A 19,037-nucleotide genomic window follows, 5' to 3' on the forward strand; every position below is an offset into this window, starting at 1 on the left:
AACCATTTTCCCTAGAGAGTAATGAGATCAGCTGTTTCTAATACCACAAAAACTCAGTTTTTTGTAATTTCTAACTTAATTTTAGATACAACTCCTCCAGTCGCTAACCCCCTCTCTCGCCCAGATGCTGAGAGCCAGCAGGTCCTTTAAACTCCCGGAAAGGAGCCTCCTTCGCCGACACCCCCCGCCCCCGGCAGCCCCTCGGCAGCGAGCAGCGGATGGGACGCGGCGGGGTTGCGTGGCGGCTTCTCTCCCTCAGGCCGTTCTCGATCTCGCGTGGGGCCGGCTACACGCCTGCTGACAGTCCTGTCTGGGGTTGTTTCCCCTTGCCGGACACCCACTCGCGAAGCTCGCCGCCGCCGGGCGCTCCAGCCAGTCCCGCCGCGGATGGGGGCCGGGTCGGCGCTGCCAGCGCTCCCGCACCGCAGAGCCCCGCAGCAGACCCCCCACGTCCCCCGCCCCGAGGCCCACCTCCCCGGCCGGCAGGCGAGGGGGACGCAGCCGTGCGTCCCGACCCGCGGGGCCGCCCTGCACCGCTGCCCACAGCTGACATGGCGGCCGCTGCGCCCCCCCCGCCCTCAGCGGCGGCCCTTCCTCGGCCGGCCCGCAGCAGGGCGGCGGCGGCCGCTTCCGGCGAAGCCCTCTTGCCTTCAACAAAGATGGTGTTCCCCGCGCAGGCTCCGCGGGCGCCGGGACGCCCTGTGTAGTTCCCCACTTCCCTCTTGTAAGTACGGGGCGAGGGTGGAGGGGGCTCTCCCCTCACAGCGCTCGCCGCCCCGACCGCTCTCCCGACCGCTCCGCCGTATGGTGCTGGCGGCCCCGCTCGGCTCGGCCCGGCCCGATTCCCCCCGCCCGCTGTCCCGGGCGCTGCCGAGGGGGAAGCGGGAGTAAAGACGTCAGCCCGATCGGTGCCGAGGGGCCGTTCGGCGGCGACCCCCCGCGCTGCGGGGCAGGGGTGGGGGACGGGCTTCCGCGGGGCGGGCCGGGGCGGTGGGGGCCGCGGGCCGGCGGCAGCGCCCGCCTCCGCTGCAGCAGCCGTGCCTGGAGGGAGGGCGGAGGGGAGAGGGGAGGAAGGCCGGGGTGCTGCTGCCTGTCGGTCTGGAGCCGCGGCGGGAGGCTCGGGGCTTGGGTGCCAGCAGGTCGGGCAGCCGGCCCCTGACTGCGGCTGGAGCAGCAGCTTCCAGACCTCGGTTACACGGGAGAAGTTAAAAGCAAAACTTGATTTTTTTGGGAAGATTTTTAACGTGTAGGCATGCTGTGAATAGCCAGAATCGCGCACGGATTAGGCAGGGCGGACCTTACTCTTAGCTAAGCAGGCACATGGGGACGTACTCGCAGTCATAAGCAGCCCAGTGCAGTTGGTGTTTGGGAAAATGCCAAAGTGTTTCTAGCCAAGAACTAAGCGAATGCTCTTTTTAGGATCAGAAGGGGTCTTTTTAGGGTCAAGGCTTTCAAAAAGTTTTATCCCCATTCATGGACAGATTCTGTGTCAAATCCAGAAAAATGCAAACCTGCCTGTGTTGGTGTGGTGGTAAGTCAAGGACTTGCTCGTTCAGCAGGACATGGGGCTATATTTCTTAAAATTTGGCCCTGCAATGGAAAGGACGCCTTTTTAGAAGTATCTGGGGAAGGTTTGAGCCATGTCATCTTTTGGGTAAACGACGTCTCATCTTTTTGCTTTCCCTCTAGCACCAGCATTACCAGAGAAAATTTATTTTAGAGCTTACTTTGGATCCCTAGATATAGACTGCAATTAAAATGAATTTAAATTAATCCTGTGTTGCACTAAACTCTGTCCCTGTGCTGTTATGCACCAAAATCCCGATACATTTCCATATCTGGCTGCTTAGTTCCTGACTCAGACATTTCCTTCTCATGGTAAACACATACAAAGAAATACTTAATCTTTAAAAAGACCTTAAAAATCAATACGCCTCATCCTAGAAGTTTACTGGGCCAGTGACCTTGGTGTTAGGGGCCCTTTGTGTTAAGCACTTTAAAACCTCAGTTGTGCTCACTCTGCAGTCAGTGAGCCAGAGGCCTTTTTCAGCAGAAATTTCCCCTTTGGATTCATGGCTTGATAGGCATTTTTCAGTGCGTGAAGGTGCAAACTGAGATGGTTTGAAAAGGCCTTATTTTTAAAAAGTGTTGACCACTTTGGTGGTGAAGAAGGGGAACTCATCAAATGCTCTACAGTGACTGGAGAAGTCGATGTTCCTCATCTGGCACATGAAGGAGGAGGCTCCTGGACAGGGACTCTTGGTGGCCCGTGCAGAATGTGAAGCACAAGAGCTTTGTTGCATCTGAAACATTTTTCTGCCTGGGTTGAGACAACACCCTCAGAGCTGCTGCTGGGTGCCTGTCTTGAACTCTGCAAGCGCTTCAGGAGGTCGGGGGGGTCAGGGAATCCTGGAACAGAGAAATGGATCTGCTGCTTGAATTTTAGCTGATTTTGCTTTAGTCCAGTGACTGCTCCCAGTGGTGTAAAGGTAGTGCGTGTTAGAGACCAGAATCTTCAGCTTCATCTGTCCAAAATGAGCATCCTAACATCAAATGGGGAAATCCAGTTCTCTTTCTTGCCTGCTCTTTTTTCATCTCCTTGCTTGCACTACCGTCTCACTCCATGATGGAGTTTGATGTTTGAGGTATGCTTAGCAAACTAGTATTGTTTAAGGACATGTGCTGGGATAGCTGTTGTTTGATTCCCAAATGACCTCTAGACAGAAGGTAGGTGCCTCAGAATTCACTTCAGTGTATGAAAAACATACTGGGTAACCCAGGAAAGATGGAGTCCTCCTGGGAAGGTGCCATCCAGTGATGCTTTCAGCACTCAGGGGAAACATTTTCAGAAAGTGGCTTTATCGGAGGGTGCACAGACAGGGTTTTCCAGTCTCTCTCGGGGTCCCAGGCCCTTGCATTCTGCGCAAGATGCCATTTACATGCCTGTATGTTCTGTTGGTTGCCTGCCCTAGATTTTAACAACCAGGTCAACTAACAAGCCGTTGATGGGGCCTTGGGAGTCAGTAGGCACCTCTCACAATATAAAGATTTTAGCAGGTTTCCTACAAAAGCTTTGAAAATCTCTATCTCCTTATATCCTCAAGCTAAATGAAGTACAGTTTCTGCAAGGTCTAGCTGTTTGAGCAGCAGCTTCTAGTTTAATTATCAGAAAGTCTCTTGGTAATCACACTCAACACCTGCTGCAGTTTTTTTACTTCATTATTTAGTCATGAGAAAGTATTTAATTGTATTAGTCTGACATTTTCCTTTTCAAGTGCCATTAATAGGCCTAGGGATATGTTTGTTGTTAAGGTCTAGGCTAGACATCTTGATTCGGTTCATAGGTCTGGCACAGACTCCCGGTATGATCTTGGATGAGTTGCTTGGTCTCTCTGGACCTTGATTCATCTTCTGCAGAGTGGCTATAAAATGCATCTTTTCCAGCTTTTGTCTAGTCAGAGTGTTAGTCAAGTGAAATGAAAGCTGGCAGAGGGCATCCGATTGCTTCCTGTGAACACATTAGAAGGGTAAATACCAGGGAGGGAGAAGAGCTAAAGAACAGTTTTGGCAGAACAAATGCCTATAAATAGAAGGTGGATAAATTTGAGATGGAAATTTGAAGAAAGTTTCTCATCACCAGATCAGTTGAGTTCCAGAGCAGCCTTCCAGGATGAGTCAGGGGGAAGGATGACCTGGTACATAAGGTACATTTCCAGCCCTCCTAAAATGAAAATGCATTGCCTAGGCCAAAGCTACCTGCCGCCTCTGTCCCTGCCGCCTGGCTGTGGTGCATCTACCAGTCCTGCTGCTGCTATTGCACTGCTGCAACAGCAATAGCATCAGAGGCATCAGTAACAGAGGTCAGGTGGGACATCTAACTTTTTTTAAGGACTGGCAAATGCTGTAGCTGCCTTTAGTATGGACCTTGACCAGATAGCAAGTGGGATTATTTGGCATGGGTTTTATTGCAGCAAAGGACTGGTCTTCACAATGCCAACGGTTCTCTTCCTATCTAATATTTCCTAGAAATGGCTGCATTTTAGCTTGTGAAATCTGAGTGGAAAGAAGGTGGCGGGGATCAGTAATAATTTTCCCAGGTTGGTAATTCTGAGTTTGGCATTCTTTCTAAAGGTTGCCAGGTATCAGACATCACTTCTGGATGTTAAAGGTTGAAGTATTTTAATCTTCACGTGTTTCCCTACTCCTTTTCTCATGCTTTAGGTTGCCAGATGGATGCCAGAGACAAGCAGCTTTTACGTTCCCTGCGCCTGGAGCTCTGCACAGAGGTGCTGGTGGATGGAGTCGTTATTCAGTATCTCTACCAAGAAGGGATTCTAACAGACAATCATGTTCAAGAAATACAATCCCAAACTACCAGTCAGAGGAAAACCATGATGCTCCTTGATATTCTCCCCACCAGAGGACCCAAGGCTTTTGATGTGTTCTTGGACTCCTTACAGGAGTTCCCATGGGTTAAAGACAAGCTGATGGTGAAGCGTGAGGAAATGACAGTACAAGATCCTGCAGGTAAGGCCAGGATTTTTGTTGCTGATATTTTGAAGCTTGCTCTCAAGATGCAATTTTGAAAGTACTGAATGTACCAGTAATTTCAAGTTATGCATGGTGTAGATATGGAGCAACATACAAACAAAAGGGGACAGCCTGAATTTCCTGGAAGCCAGCCAAACGCCAGGAAGTATTGCAAAGTTTGGGGAGTGAGCAGGGCTGAGTTTCAGGATACCAGGAGACAGCAGGAGGGGCTGCCTTCGGAGAGGCTGGCACGTAGGAGGATCCAGACTCCATTACCTCAAAGGGAACAGACTATAAAAGTAGTTTTGACTAGCTGCAGAAGAGTCTTTTCACCATCCATACCTGATTATTGTTTGGCTTATGTATGTTTTACAGTGGCTTGTTTCTGGAATGTTCATATTGACAGAATTTTTACTTATTTACTTTTATTATGATCTTAATGTCATCTTGATTTAGTACCATACGCTAATTTAGATTTATTTAGTTTATTATGTTTACTGGATTACAATTATCTAGGATCATTACTTCTAAAATTACTAGCCATTGCTTAGTTTTAAAACAAATTTAGAAGCTAACCAATTTAGTGGGTGTTATATAATCGTATTTAGTCAACTCTCTGTCTTTCTGACATTTAAATGTACTTCTCAAACTAGTTTTCTGGACTTGATGTTTGTTCGGAAGTGATTTCTTTACCAATCCCCGCATGCAATTGTTGAGCTGTTTTGAGGTCAAGACGACTGCTTAAAACGCACATTTCTTGCCCTAGATTTTGGCAGCATCCACTGGCTGCTAACCTCCTGTTACCAGCAGGGTAGTGAAATAGTCCTCACTTGGGAGCACCGTTTCCAGGCAGTCTGATTAATCTTTCTCCAAGCCCTCCACCCCACCCTGCCCCATTTGAGTTTGGTCATACATATTTTGATGCACACAATGTGTGATTTTTCCAGTGTCAGTGTGCTTTGCGTGAGACTGAAAGCCTGTGAAGATGGGTAACTAAGACCTGTTGACCATCACGTGCACCTGCGTCCCAGTTAGCTGCATGTTCAAGAATGTTTTGTCAAGATCTGCTGGACAAATCTGATGTTATCTTACCTTAGGAGATTTTTAATGGAATATCATGACAGCTTGTCTTTCTGTTGGGTCTCTGTGGAGGTTCCTTTATGCTTGCTTTGAAATGGGTAAATAATTTTCAGAATTTGGGAAATAAATGTCCTGTGCTGCCCATAGGGGAAAACACTGCAAGTTCTCGGCGCAGCGCAAACTTGAGGCATTGACTGCGTTGGAAAAGACCTTGCTCGCTGTTATGACAAATGCTGTCATGCTAATGCTCTTTATTTGCCTTACAAATCAGCCCGTTCGTTTGCTAATTGCTGGTTAAGCTGCTGAATAATCCTTACAGTTCCAGAAACGCACACACAGCCATCGAGTACAGTCAGGATCGCACAGTTTGTTACTAGAAAAATTGTTTCTGATTTTTGTTCTTTTGATTGTTTTGTGGATTGCCTGTTCCCATTCTTGATCACTTGTGACTAATGTGCTGGATTTATGCATATTGGGTTCTCTGGTTTCAAGTGAGCTGCCTGTACTTGATAATCCTATTGCCAAATTGTGTGTGTAAATTAGAAAAGGTTTCCAGATTAGATTAAAGGTTACTGTGGCAATAGAGAATGTCAGAACAGGATAAGAGACAGATAGCCAAATTGGTTTTAATATTTAGGCATGTTCTTTAGAAGCCAAAGAAAGAGAGCAACATCTGTGCCCTGATAAATGCTGAATGAATTGGAAACTACGGTGGTATCATCAGTGCTGATTACATGCAAGAAAATGTGGTTTGGGATAAAACGCCTCGCTTTGCATTCTAAACAACAAACTTGTAAGCTTTTGTCTCGGCACAGTACTTGAGCATATGCTTGGCCTTAAGTATGGAAAAAACTATTTGCTCTAATAAACTATAAGCATACTTAAAATAAAATGTCTTCTTTAGTGCCATGCTAGATAACTTCTGCCTTATTGGAAACAGTTCTTAAAATGATGATTTGTCAGTGGCAGGGGTTTTTTTTTTGATGAATCCATTTGTAGTGAAAAAAGCCTGCCACATACACACTACCTTTTTTTTAGACCCTAAAACTTTTAAAATTGAAGTTGGTTTTATGGCCCCAGATTTTTAAATCTTTTTTTCCTTTGAATCATGCATACTTATGGAAATCGCATGCCTGCTGTTCACTTGTTTATGCTCAATTAAAATTCTGTTTACTCAAGCAAAATATCCTCAGTTTTTGCAGGACTAAGGACTGGTGGCAAGGAGGGTTTTATTTTATAGTCTTTCACTTCTCACTGACTACATGTAGGATTTTTAAAGTCAGTAAAAGTGGACTATTAGGTTTTCTCTATCTGAATCTAAAAACTGTGGCACATGCACAGTGATTTTTCTATGTAGGCCTTTGGATTATTGTGCATTTTGTTCAAAGAGATCAGACTTTCTATCTTTGCTTCAGCTGAGAAATATAGTTTGTTGGTTCCCAGGTAAAAAAAAAAAATCACAACTGTAATTGTTAAGAAGCTTTTAATTTATTTTCTTCCCCTAGTAAAAAAAACCCAAACAACAAACCAACCGAACCAAACAAGCAGAATTTCAGAAGGACAGAAATAAAAACATTTTTGGTGATGTAGTGTAAATATGATCTGGTGGACCGAGCAGCTATGAAATGGAAGCTGAAGTCTGAGACCTAAACAAGACACTGCCACTCACTGACTCGTCGGGAGCCTTTGGGAAAATTCTTCCAAGGCAATGGATTTATTGAATCCAGGTTGTGTAACTTGGTGTAATGTTCACGGAGCAACGTAGAGTGTAGCTGGAAATTGGCCCAGGATTCAACCCAGAGTATGCTGTTTGGCTGCTTGCAAATAAATGAACTTTAAAACTTGTGATATCCTGAGTTTTATTGCTGAACGTCAGTTTGACTTATAAAAAAAAAAATAGTTCTGTATACTGTTATCTGCTGTAGTTCCAAGGAACACAGAAGACCCTAATCCTGCAGAGCACAATGATTAGTTTTTCCACAGAAATCAGGGGAATGACATGCAGGCAGGTAGGGCCACTTGCATCTATATAATTGCAGCAGAGAGACCCAAGATTCCTCCCTCTTGCTTACTTTATGCACAGAACAGCCTTTTGCCTAGGGTCACCTTTCTGCTCTCTCATATGGATCTGTCAGATGGCCACAGCTTTGGGGAAACCTTTTCTTGAGGTAGGGAAAGCATCATTGTAAAACCCCAAAATGTCAAGAAGAAAATTTAGTCATATGCTTTTGGAGGTAAATATTTATGACTTTAATCGATTTCAAGATTATAGGGTGTGTTTTTTGCTTGTGTAAGAGCCTATGATAAAACAAGCCACTCTGTGCAGAGTGGCATTGCAAGACTTAATTACTATAAACATCGACTGCAGCCTGAGTTCATGGTTTTGAAGATCAAAACTTCTGCCGTATTAAGAGTTAACAAAAATTATGTGGGTCTGTTTCGTTAGGAAAAGACTATTCTGGTTTTTCTGCCCTAGTTTGGATAACTTTATGTCTTTGTCAGGAACATAAATCTTCAATATAGTAGTATAATTCCTACAAAAAGAGCTACAGCTGTTGGCAACAGAATTCCATTCTTTCTAGGAACAGCAAACAGTTACCCAATATTTTTTGCACTGAGTAAAAAAATATAAGCTTTGACAGCGTTTGTTTATCAGAAAGTTTTTCTAGTCTCTGCTTGGGAATTTCTCTGGCCAAGTATTATATTTCTCTCTATACTATATGTTGCTATAAAATGCTTTACTTCTAAAAGTGTTAGTACTGCACCTCTTTGTAGTATAGATGATTTCTCCACTCTGCAGGAAATCACAGCATATTGAGAAAGAGAAAAGTCCGGGATACAGCATTTGCCAAAGGAATTCTGCAGCAGCCGTTCCTATCTGGCAAACGCTAGTGAATTTGAGGCATGGAGTTACAGAGAATTGTCCTGGGAAAGCTGTTCTCTCACAACTAAACAAGGAATATTTTCTAATGCATGATTTTGTTGTTGTGGTACCTAGTCAGCAGTTTGCATTAGAGTTCTGTTAGACTTGGGTGAGGTTTTTGATTTGTGGTTGGGGTTTTTCCCTGGATGTGTGGGGAGTGTGTGTTCTCATATAGCTATATAAAGCTTCATGTTGTGTAACACTTTGGATGAAGCATGCAAATACAAAACAGAGCTAAACATGTACTTCTGCTGAGAAAGCCATCCTGCCCTCCCCCCCAAACTCCTTTTTCCACAGCTGGGGTGTAGGTTTCTAAGAATTCAGATTCAAATGCAACAGCCATTAGGGCATGGGGAAGTTTAACATCTCTTCTTACCTTTCGTTGGCTGCTTCCTGCCCTCTTCCTATCCTGCTTCCTCTCACGTCTAATGCAGGGAGGAAACAGCCTGGTCTCTTGCCTTTTCCATTTGGATGTCAGATAGGAGAGCAGGTGATGAATTCCTTTTTTCTCTCTAAAATGGTGGACAGAAGACGGTATTTTTTTTTCTTTCTTCTCTTTCCCTCCCCTCTCTTGTATAGTCCAGTGACAGAAGGGGGAGTTTCCTCCCATGTATGTCTGAAGGAAAGGGATGGGCTTAGCAGCCTTGGCTGCACTGGATTGACCTGGAGATGAAGGAATGCCCTTGTGCCACATCCCAATGCCTGGAGGCTGTAGAAAATGTTCTCTGGAAAGATTCAAAGTCATCCTCGTAGGAGAATTTCCCAAACTCTTTTCCACATTCCCATCTCCCCTGAAAATCGAGTGTTACATTTATGGCTTTGGCTTTGCTCCTGACCGCAGCGAGATCTGTGAAGTCTGGCATTAAAGGTCTGTGCACACAATATTAATAGCATGCATCATGATATGGACAAGTAATCAACTTTCCCAGTTCTACAGAGCTTTCTGTGTACGTATTTCGGTTTTAATGTGTGTATGAATGTAAGATTTTCTTTTCTGGTTTTGGTGGTTTTTGTTGGTGGTTGTTTTGGGGTTTTTTTACAGTTTAAGGAATATTTGGTGTGTTGCTTTTTTGCCATGTTAATAAGCAGCTGTGTTTATGCTCCTTACATCTATGTTTTTGACTCTGAGAAGCAATGGGTAATTGGGATTGAAGACTTCCTGGTGCAGGGAATGGAGACACCCATCTGCCGACCAGACCTGATGACTTCCAAGGTTTGCTGCTTCCCCAGGGACTGGATTCAGGACATCACAGGGATTTCCAAGGCCTGGCCAATCATCAGACACTGCTACTCTTTCATGTGGGCACTAGTGATACTTCAGCTGATTAAGGATGACTGTGGGGTTCAGTGATCCCGTGTGAAGGGATGGAGCCCAAGCAGTGTTCTCCATCCTGCCATTCAAGGGGAAAAACCTGGACAGGGGTGGATCCATCCTGCATATTCACACCTGTCTGTGCACCTGGTGTCATGGCAGCACTTTGGACTCTATGACCACATGACCCTTTTCAAGAAATGGGGACTGCTAGGGACAGATGGGATTGACTCAACAGCGTGGGACAAAAGTGTCTTTACCAGCAGGCATGCCAGGAGGAAGTAGCAGTCTGCACAGTTGCAGCGCTGTGATGTCATTGGATTTGCAGAGGTATGGTGGGATGGTTCACACAACTGCAGTGCAGCAGTGCATGGCCTCAGGTTCTTGGATAAGGATGTGTTGCAGTCTCTTCAAAGGACTATCTGGAATGCACAGAGCTTTGCTATTGCCTGGGCAGCAGGCTGGTCAAGAGCTTATGGGTTAGGATCAGAAGGGAGCTCAGTAAGGGAGACATTGTGGTGGCATCTTTCATAGGGCTTCCCAATCAAGAGGGGAAGGTAAGGCTTCAGGGGGACCTGATAGGAGCTTTCCAATACCTACAAAGAGAATATCAGGAGAAGACAGGGATAGGCTCTACACAGCAATGCATGGTGGGAAGATGAGAGATGAAGGGTGTTAGTTGAAATGGGAGGTTCAGACCTCTGGCTATAAGGAGAGATTTTCATCATAAGAGCAGTCAAGAAGTGGAACGGGGACCCAGAGAGGTTGAGTAGTCTTCATTCTTGGAGGTTTTCAAGACCCACCTGGATAGAATACTGAGTGACATGGTGTGATCTCAGAGCTGACCCTGCTTTGAACAGGGGGTTGGACAGGAGACCTCCTGAGGTCTCTTCCAACCCGAATTTCCCTATGAAGCCTTCTTAAAAGAGTGCTTCTATTGCAAATCCTGGTTCTCAGGGAAACTTTTAACAACCCTGGTGTTTACTGGGAATGTGGCACAGTATGGCAATCCAAGAGACTTCTGGAATGAAAAAGGCACAATATCTTGATGAGTAGATTAAGGGAGGTACTCTCCTGGCCTTGTTACTCACAAACAATGAACAACTGTTTAGGGATGTGTTTGTTAATATCAGTCCTGGCTGCAGTTACCATGCAGTGCTAAAGTTTAAGATACTGAGAGAAGAGAGGAAAGCAAGTAGCAGAGTAAAGATCCTGACTTAAGCTTGTTCATGAAACTGGTTGATGAGATACTGTTGGAGACAGTTCCTAAGGACAAAAGCACCCAGGAGGCCTGACTGATCATCAAGGAAAACCTCTTCAAAGCACAAACATTGTCCATTCCTGTGTACAGGAAAAGCAGGAGGCATGGCAGGAGGCCAGTTTGGCTGAAAGGGGAACTCCCAGCTGAGCTCAAATACAAAAAGGAATTGTCTAGGAGGTGGAAGTGAGGACAGACTACCCAGGAGCAATATAAAAGTATTCCATGGGCTTTTAGGGATAGAGTTATGAAGGGCAAAACTCATCTGAGTTTGAAACCGTTCAAGAATATGAAGGACAAGATAGGCTTCTATAGGTACATTGGCAGCAGCAGGAGGACTGAGGCAATCACTGATGAAAAGCACAGAAAAGGCTGGGTCTTCATATGCAAAGTCTGCTGTCAGTTGGCCCAGATCTCTGTGCCCAGCAGTGGAATTTGGATGAGGGAGATGCTGTCTATAGTAGGAAATCATTGAGTTAGGAACTACCTGAGTAGAGTGGACATACACAAATCCACGGAGCTGGATGGGATGTATCTGAGAGTGCTGAGGGAACTGCTTTGAGAGGCAGTTTTCTGTCATGTTTGATAGGCTTTGGTAAGCCAAATGCACAAAGTGCAATAAAGTGACTGGGAACAGCCAGCGTGGGTTTACCATAGGTAAATCAAGCTTGACCAACTTGATTCTTGCCTTCAGTGATAAAATGGCTGCCTCTGCAGATGACAGCAGTGGATTTCATTTACTTGACTTCACCAAGGCTTTCAGCACAGTCTCGTAGCTGTGGCTAGCTGGGAAGGTATGGGCTGAATGGGTGGACTGCACAGTGGGTGGGAAAAGGGCCAGACCACCAGGTGGCCGGTGGTTCAACATCCGTCTAACTGGAGGCTAGTTACGAGTCGTGTTCCTGAGGGCTGACAGACCAATTCTGTTTAACCTCTTTGTCAGTGACCTGAGTGATGGGAGTGACTGTATCTTCAGGAAGTTTGTAGGTGAATTAACTTTGTTTGCACACTTAACACTTTGTGTTCTGACATCTTCTAAACTGTGCCTAAAGCAGGAAGGCAGGAATGACTCCAAGCCCTGGGGATCATTTGACAAAGGAGAGCAGGGCTGCCTGTCAGAGGCATCCCAGCAAGCTGGATGAATGGGCCAGCAAGAACCTCATGAAGTTCAGCAGAAGTAAGTGTAAAGTCCTGCACCTGGGATACAAAATTCCTGCAAAATAACACAAGATAGGCACTGACTGGCTAGTTGCAACTCTGCAGAAAAGAAGCTGGATGTCTTGATAGACAGCAAGTATGATGATGAAGACTAACCACATGCAGGATTGCATCAGTATGAGGAAAGCCAGCAGGCTGAGGGAAGTGATTATTCCCCTGTACTTGGTAATAGGAGGCTGTATTTAAAATACTGTGTCTAGCTTTGTGCCACCAGTACAAGAGAGAGAATGACAAACTAGAGAGTCCTGTGGAGCACCACTAAGGTGGTTAGTTTAATATGAAGTACAGGGAAAGGCTGAGTTTGTTCTTGGAGAAGAGAAGGCCAAGTAGCCTCAGAAAAGGTGGAGTCAGACTCTTCCTACCTCTTTCCTAAGGAAAAGAAGTGGCAGCCATAAGTTGTAGCAAGGGAAATTCTGATTGGATATAAGGAAAAAAAATGGCACAGCACAGGTTAAGCACTGGCTGCCAGATGTTGCAGCCCATGTAGGGTTGCCCAAAGAGGCTGTGGAATCTCCGTCCTTGGAGACAGTCAACACTCAACAGGAGAAGATCCTGAGCAACCTGATCAGACTTTGAAGCTGGCCTTGCTTTGAGCAGGAGGTTGGACTAGATGACTTCCAAAGGTCCTTCCCAACCTAAATTTCTCTATGACTCTGTAAGCTTGGCATCACGCTCTGTGTACTCAGTATGTAGTATTTTAATCCAAATATAACTGGTGCTGACATAGAACACTTTGGATATGTATGTATGACTTCTAGTTCAGATTAGGAATGTGCTTTTTAAGTGAGTTGGAGTGTTTGAATTAGATTTCTTTCAGGTGAATCTAAACAGGAAAATGTGCTCCAGGTGTTCACAGAGTCCATAGGACCAGACTAGAGCCAGTTAGAAGTGAAACCTTCCGGCTGTGTGTAGTCTGAACGCCAGATCCTCAGCATGATCTGTTTCAGTCTATAGGTCCCCTATTGCTCTGTACTGCTTGCTAATATAGAAATAGCCTTTTCTGGCCAGTGGATGAGGTGATTTTGTCCATAAACACCTGCACTCTTGGAATCCTTTCTTCCCAAAATCTGATGTTCATAGGTACATATAGATGTAGATTTGCATCATATCAGGAATGCTGCTGCATGCAAATAAATGGGGTTTTTTTCTTTTTTGATTATTTAAGTATCTCTGTTTCACAGAGTACTGTTTCTCATCTTGGGGTACATCCATTCTAAATGGCTTACAGAGTTCACTACCTATAGTTTATCATTAGACAAAATATCTTAATTCTCTGTCCATTTTCCTCCTCAACTTGCATCACAGTATGATAAAATCATGCCCGTGTCTTATATTTTCAAAACCATGCATAGTTGCATTCCTTTATTATCCTTGAGATCTTTTATTAATTGTTGTCAGCTTCCCACTGTTGGTCTTGTCTCAGGATGTGGCAAGGGAACCATTGAAAAAGCTTTGTACAGACAATAATAACTGTTTTCTAGAACAGACTGGAAATTTTCTTGTAAGGACCTGATCCTGCAGCTTGATAAAACCACTTGGAAACATGAAAAAGCAAGATGAGGTTGTTATTTTTGCATTATGTCCTCAGTATAGGCATAATTAGTGGCCCTTGTGGCCCATAGATATACACTAATATATGCTCCAGAGTAACTGAGAGAACTTCCTACTTAAGACTTTGTAGACTTCTTTCTGTGACATTTTTTGTCATTAATATTTTCCTTCTGAGCTGGCCAGCTTTTCTTTTAGCACCTCCAGAATTGCCTTGGAGATCCATCTGAAAATGTTTGTTTCATTTTTGTAGTCCATTGCATGGGGAAAATCTATTGTCTTCCATAAACTAAGCCTGTGAATGCTGTTTTTAAAAAAACCCCAAACACCAAGCAGGAAACACACCCACCTTAGCTTGCATGTGTAACCATCCGAATTCAGTAAAAATGTTAACTCGTGTCTGCCAGTGAAAGTCTGACTCCATGAAGTCAGAGGCCAGACTCCGGTTGACCAGAGCGGGACGAGTGTCCGAGTGTCTTGCCACTGATGACTGAAACATTCTCTCTGGTGAAGGAATGGTGCTATGCTGACTTCTCTACACTGGCGTGGCAGCATGTCTTGACCGTTGAATAAAAATCATTTTTGCAGCTGAAAAGCTATTGCTAGTTCAGACTCTGCACTCCTTTTGCCTGTCAACTGAGAATATCAGCAGTGGTGTGACTGACTTCTCACTGGGAAATGTCACTTGTATAGCAAAGGTCAGGGAGTTCCTCTGGAATACAGTTAATTATGCATGGTTATTACATCTTGAAGCCCTCCCTGCATTGCCATGTGCAACTAAGCTTTCCTTCCACATTTGTTTATGGCCATAGATATATTTATATGGATGAGAACTAGAGCACCCAAGTATCACTTCTTGTTACCTGACAGTGATGCAGCTGCAATTTATCTTGTTACAAGATTAACAGTTTTGTATACAAGACTTTTAAAGCCAATTTTTATCTATTTGGCAATTGTCTGTGTAAACAGAAAACCGATCTTGTTGCTTCTGTTAGCCATTGGACCATCGTTCCGGTATACTGTCAGATTTTAAGTTTTCTTCTTGCTCTTGCTTTGTGAGTAGATTTGTGTTCCCTCATATACTGATATATTGGCAAGGAGTTGTACACGTTTTGACAAACACCTCTGCTGCCAACTGAAGTGAAGCTTCGGTGTTTCTTCCAATCTACGTTTAGAGAAGGAGTGGATTTGATTTATACTACACAGTTTGTGTGTGCAGGAAATAAGCATTAATGCATCAGGTCAAGGGGAATAAATTGCCATTAGTGCACCACTTCTTCTGACAGCCTTCTTAATCTTAGTGTTTCACCACCTTGCCTGGGATTTTCAAAAGGACTCATAGTTAACCCAAGCTTACCCAACCCTCCTCCCGTCAAGGTCAAGGGTAAGCTCCCCTTGGCTTTAAAAAAGGCAATTTTAGTCCTGTGCTGATGCTTTTGAAAGTCTTACCTTTCATTTGTACTTAATAAGGTGCTGAGCATTTTAACGAATGGCCTGTTTCAGTCTTTGGATCTTTCTAATAAAACACGTGCTATGGTTGAGTGAAAGGACTTTACACAGGTAAAGTCTTGACTAACGCCCCTGCCAGCCCTGGGGGGCTCTGGCCAGCTCTGGTGGGAGGTAGGCTTCCTCTGTGGGCAGCTGGTGCTGCCTTTAAGCAGGGGCATATGGATCCTCAGCAAAATAACTGTTGAGAAAGGAAAGCTGGAATGAAAAGGAAAGCCAGTACTCTAGTATTTCTATGTGAAGAAAGATATCTTTAAAGATGTTTTTACTTACTGTAGGCGATGGCTGTGTTTGCTCAGCTTTTCAAAGCAACATGTTCTTTATTCTTACTCCTCTTCTGTTTTTAATTAAAAAGTCATGTATTTCTCTGTGATCCAGTTCTGCCACATCCTAAATGAGATTAGTTTTATCTTCATACCCTTGAACAGCCATTGCTGCAGTTAGGGTTGCAAAACACTCTCATCATCCCCTCAGTTCATGTGCTAATGGTGGATCTGATGAGTTCACCTGCAAAATGCTCATTTTAAAAGCAATGTCAGGTTATAGCTAGAAATGCTAGCCAACTGTTTGTGACATAAATTAACTTGGGATTCTTAGGACATTCCTCTTGCAGGCACCCAGATCCAAAATGGCAAGCCTTACAACTTTCCCCACCAAGCTGCTTGGCTGCACCCGCAGCCAGGTCCCCGGGCACTGCAGCTTTTGCTGTCGGAGCTCCCCAGGCACTTCAAAGCCTGCTCCGGGCAGGCCCCAGGCTGCCCGCCTCTCAACAGTGCCGAGCAGCGCGGCGCCTCGCTCACGGCCAGCGTCGGGACACGCGGCCAGGCGTTTCTCCAGCGATCTCGCCCGCGGGGCCAAATCCTGTGGGCGTTCGTGGCGCACATATCTCAGATGGGGCTGTGTCCCTGTCAGCACCTGTCAGTGAGGTGCAGCTCTTTACATGGAATAGTTTAGTATTAATATGACCCTACAGCGTAACAGGTGGGATACCGCCTTGTGACTTGACGTCTTAGACACTTCCCAAGTAAGCGTATCTATGGTTTATATGCCCCCTCAGCTGTGTTTAATAATCTTTGGTGGAGGCATCGCTCCAAAAGAGCACTCAAATCTTGAATTTTGACTAGAGTGAAGTCCTTCCCAGTAGTTGAAAGATATGTATCTAAGTCCCAGAAAGAGGTAAGATAGGGCTTGAGTTCCTCTCCTCCTTGGTTCATCGGGGCTAACTGAGGCAGATTCTCAGTTGGCGCGCTGGCCTTTGCGATTCCCCTTCTTAACGGCCCTAACTTTCCCCAGAAATTGTGCCCGGATTTTAGCAAAATAATTCAGACCTGTCCTGGGGGAAGGGGATTGATGATAAACCTGTGTTTCTTCCTTGCATCTGAATCTAGGAGAATTGACTCTGTTACTGAGAATCTCGTTTTCATTTATCGCTATTTGTTTATGTATTTAATTTATCCTAGTTCTCATATATAGCAATGTTATTGTATCTTTAAATTGTTCAACTAAGTGCATGATCTGCTTTCTCCTATGCAAAGTAAAATACATACGCTTCACTTCTCTATTTAAAGTTGTTATCTATGTTAGGGATTTTTCAGCTTCTGATATGATCAATGGGTAGAATATACGTAAGAAAAAATGTGTAATACATGCTTAGACCAAATGTCTGCCCTTTTATTAGAAGGCTGTTGCCATACTTCTGTTTAGATAAAATTAAGTTGGCCAGCTGCTGGCATGGCACTGCATTGATCTGATGTCTTGCACAAGACGAAGGCCTGAAAGGAGCTCCTCAGACTTCAGAAGGCGATGTCATCTTACATGATGTCCATATCCCAGTTAGTGGAAACATGTGCATTGCTGAAGTTTGTTTAATTGAAATAGCTAGTTAAGAGGCCTGAGCGAATATATTTTTATTGTCAAACTCAACCTGCAAACGTTTGTATGACTGTATGCATGTTAGCATGCTCATTGGCCTCAGTCAGATTACTTGCATCTAAATTTTCTTTAATTATCCACAGGATTGGGCCATAGTGTATAAACAGAGCCTGTAGGAGTGAAAAGAACTGTGTTTCCACTGAAGGACGCACAGGGAGTCCAGGGGGATATTACAGGATTGGATGTGTCTTTTTTGGGTTCTGTTAGTATTTTTCTTTTGTTTTTCAATTTGTCACCAACAGTGGTGTAAAGAATAAACATCAAGTCATTTAGAGAAAAAGTGAATCTCAGTAGTGTGGTCCTTTCTGTTCAGACTAATATCAGGAAGAATTGGAGTGTAAACCCTGCTGTTCACTTTGAGTTTCATGCTCTAGCCTGCTGCATGACAAGGTGTTTTCCTGGCTAATGTTGGTTAGAGGCATATGTTATGCCAATATGTGTGATTATATGTCCACTGCAGTGTTCATTTTGCCTCTGGTATGTGCACCCTCTTACAAAATTCTTGGCATACCAGGCTCTGGTTTAGACGATTTCTCCCCGTTTGTTTTATGAAGCCAGATAAGAAGGGAACTGTGATTTACAGCCATGAATTTATGATTTGGAATCATAGAATCATTTAAGTTGGAAAAGACCTTTAAGATCATCAGCTTTCACTTCCACTGCTAAGTAGCCCAAGAACTTGGTAAAATTCTTCCTGTATCACTGAGTATTTTTGTTGACAGGGATTATATTCTGATTAAGAAAGCAGTGTGCTGGGTTTTCCTCTTCTTGTTCTGCCTGCACAAATATACTACTTCTTCCCATTCTAAACCTCTTTGGTAAGTGCTGAAATCACTTTGGGACTTTTTTTTTAAGAAATTCAATCTTGATAGCAACAGTAATCCCATGAGATTCTCTGCAAGTCTTCTGTAATCATCTGTAAATGTTAGGAAAGGCAGAACTAGCTTTTTGGTTTTGTGCATAATAAGCCTTTCACATTGGTCTTAAACATTAGATTGTGTATATTTGTTAGTGTTTAGCCTTCCTGATAGTGACCCCTAAGATGAAGTTCACCACTGTACACTTCTTCAGCTTCATTTTTCATCTTCAGCATTCTTATGTTGAGTGCTATCAAATATTGCACAACTTTTGTCCATAAAGATTCAGAGGTCTAAGTCAAGGAAATATACAGGATGGCCACGTCTTGATACTGCTTTCACGCCAACCAATTCCTCCTGGTGTGAGTCGATGAAGGGTTATGAATTACTTGTGCATGGTGCAGCATTACTAGTGCTTTTTGTACTAAATAATATGCTGTCCAGATAAAATTGCAAACTCTCCAGTGTATGTACAGACAGACGTTGTTTTTTGTATGTGCTGTCCTTACCTTGTAGGTTCATTCTGGGAAACTGTCATCATGTCAGCAACACTGTCTGAGGTACACATATCCAGACAAGTCTGGAGATCTTCAGACTTCATCGCTGTCTTGCATTACTGCCTGTGGGGTAATTATGAACTCTTTCTACATGAGACTGGAGAACACCAGAATTCCTGGAATTGGCGATCTAATAACTGTTAATCCTGGAGCATCAGAGCAGACACACAGTCCCAAAGCATGCCTGTTCCTGGTGCGGAGAGGGAGGCGGTAAGAGATTCTGTACTGCCAGGTGTTAATTAGCCTTCTGATTTGGCACCAGCTAACCTTTGTACACCTCTAGGGTTTGCACTGATAAACAAAGTCCTTTTCTCCT

At 44.3% G+C, this 19,037-nt stretch overlaps 1 protein-coding gene across 4 annotated transcripts in view; it reads left to right on the plus strand.

Annotated features, from left to right (window-relative positions):
* Window positions 1-261: 261 nt before the first annotated feature.
* CRADD (CASP2 and RIPK1 domain containing adaptor with death domain) overlaps window positions 262-19,037 on the plus strand; it is an 82,727-nt gene continuing 63,951 nt past the window's right edge. For 2 of the 4 annotated variants that reach the window (XM_054827112.1, XM_054827104.1), the window contains exons 1-2: window positions 262-724; window positions 4,222-4,527. In XM_054827112.1, coding sequence (XP_054683087.1) covers window positions 388-724; window positions 4,222-4,527 — 643 coding nt within the window. In that variant the 5' untranslated portion in view covers window positions 262-387. Of the gene's footprint in view, window positions 725-4,221; window positions 4,528-4,629; window positions 4,977-18,680; window positions 18,932-19,037 lie in introns of those variants that run through there. The other 2 variants (XR_008577325.1, XM_054827095.1) reach the window with 2 other exon arrangements.

The sequence above is a fragment of the Grus americana genome, chromosome 1 (assembly GCF_028858705.1).
Source record: "Grus americana isolate bGruAme1 chromosome 1, bGruAme1.mat, whole genome shotgun sequence".
NCBI classification, from domain to species: Eukaryota; Metazoa; Chordata; class Aves; order Gruiformes; family Gruidae; genus Grus; species Grus americana.